The 1,408-nt window shown below is 46.9% G+C and overlaps 1 protein-coding gene across 3 annotated transcripts in view; it reads left to right on the top strand.

The window, feature by feature from the left end:
• Window positions 1-1,408, top strand: part of LOC104962174 (phosphatidylinositol-binding clathrin assembly protein-like) — a 32,978-nt gene that overhangs the window by 11,052 nt on the left and 20,518 nt on the right. For 2 of the 3 annotated variants that reach the window (XM_010790573.1, XM_010790571.1), the window contains exon 3: window positions 751-898. In XM_010790573.1, coding sequence (XP_010788875.1) covers window positions 751-898 — 148 coding nt within the window. The remainder of the gene's footprint in view (window positions 1-750; window positions 899-1,408) is intronic. The other variant, XM_010790572.1, reaches the window with a different exon arrangement.

The following is a 1,408-nucleotide window of genomic DNA, read 5'->3' as shown; positions in this document are numbered from 1 at the left end:
CCCAGAGCTTAGTATGTGGGGTGCGCCCCAGAGATGAGTATGTGGGGTGCGCCCCAGAGCTGAGTATGTGGGGTGCGCCCCAGAGCTGAGTATGTGGGGTGCGCCCCAGAGCTGAGTATGTGGGGTTCGCCCCAGAGCTGAGTATGTGGGGTGCGCCCCAGAGCTGAGTATGTGGGGTGCGCCCCAGAGCTGAGTATGTGGGGTGCGCCCCAGAGCTGAGTATGTGGGGTGCGCCCCAGAGCTGAGTATGTGGGGTGCGCCCCAGAGATGAGTATGTGGGGTGCGCCCATGAACAATGTGACAAATCTCCTCTGCCAATGTCAAACAGCTTTTTTTTGCTGCTGACTCTTGTTTGGTGTGTTTGGGATCTGATGATTTGAAGTGTAATAAATAAAGACATATTGACAACAATTGGAAAGGTAAGAAAACAGGCTTTCCAACGGTATAAGATGTATTGCCAAAAATCATTGTTACAACATAGAAATCATCTAACAAACACAAATTGCCTTACTTTTTGTGTTAAGTTTATTTATTACATGGCTTAGTTGAATACTCGATTCTGATTGGTCAATTCAGAACACGTGACACGTTGTTAATCCAGTAGTACAGACTTATTGACCGTTGTTAAGGACGCTCACATTGCACATAGTTGGTTGGTATCCTCCAAGAAATGATTTGGGTGTTTTGAAGGTGCCTCAGGTTGCAGAACAGAAAGATCTTGACGCTGTGTTTGTTTGTTTTGTTGCGCTGCTCGTCCCTCTACAGGCCAGAGATGCAGTGGAACCATCCGGGAGAGAAGAAGCTGACGGGAGGACACAACTGGCACAATAAGACCATGTCGACCACTCAGTGGGGTCCGGGTCCCATGGCCCCCCAGCCCATGCCTGTACAACACGTGGTAAGGAGACGGAAACACACTCTAACACCAGAGATGGCAATCGATCAAAGTCGATCTGATGTCCGAATGCTCTTGTTTCTTGTTCTTGACTTTCCAAGATCTCATTAATGATGCCCAAAACTACAACAATTATTGTAACAGAAAAATAATTACCCTTACTAAGGGTCCATTTAGGTGTCTGGAAATGTCTACAAAAATGTCTACAAAATCCCCTTACGTAACATCTAACCTAATTGAACAAAAAGCACACTAAAACAGAATGTGCTGTTCATTAGTTTAAATATTTAGGTGTGTGTGTGTGTGTGTGTGTGTGTGTGTGTGTGTGTGTGTGTGTGTGTGTGTGTGTGTGTGTGTGTGTGGCAGCTCCTGATTGTCCTCATGATCTCTGGACAGCACATTTGGCTGACGAGGACAAACTGTCACTAACCCTCCGCTTCCTCTCTGTCTCCCTTTTTCTTTTTTGACTTCCCTCTCTCTCTCTCTCTTGTTGGACCTTTCTCCCCCCCCCCC

Source organism: Notothenia coriiceps, unplaced genomic scaffold, assembly GCF_000735185.1.
Source record: "Notothenia coriiceps isolate Sejong01 unplaced genomic scaffold, NC01 NC01_scaffold00034469, whole genome shotgun sequence".
Classification (NCBI taxonomy): domain Eukaryota; kingdom Metazoa; phylum Chordata; class Actinopteri; order Perciformes; family Nototheniidae; genus Notothenia; species Notothenia coriiceps.
Note: the sequence above shows the minus strand (reverse complement) of the source record. Positions and strands in the feature narration are given on the sequence as shown.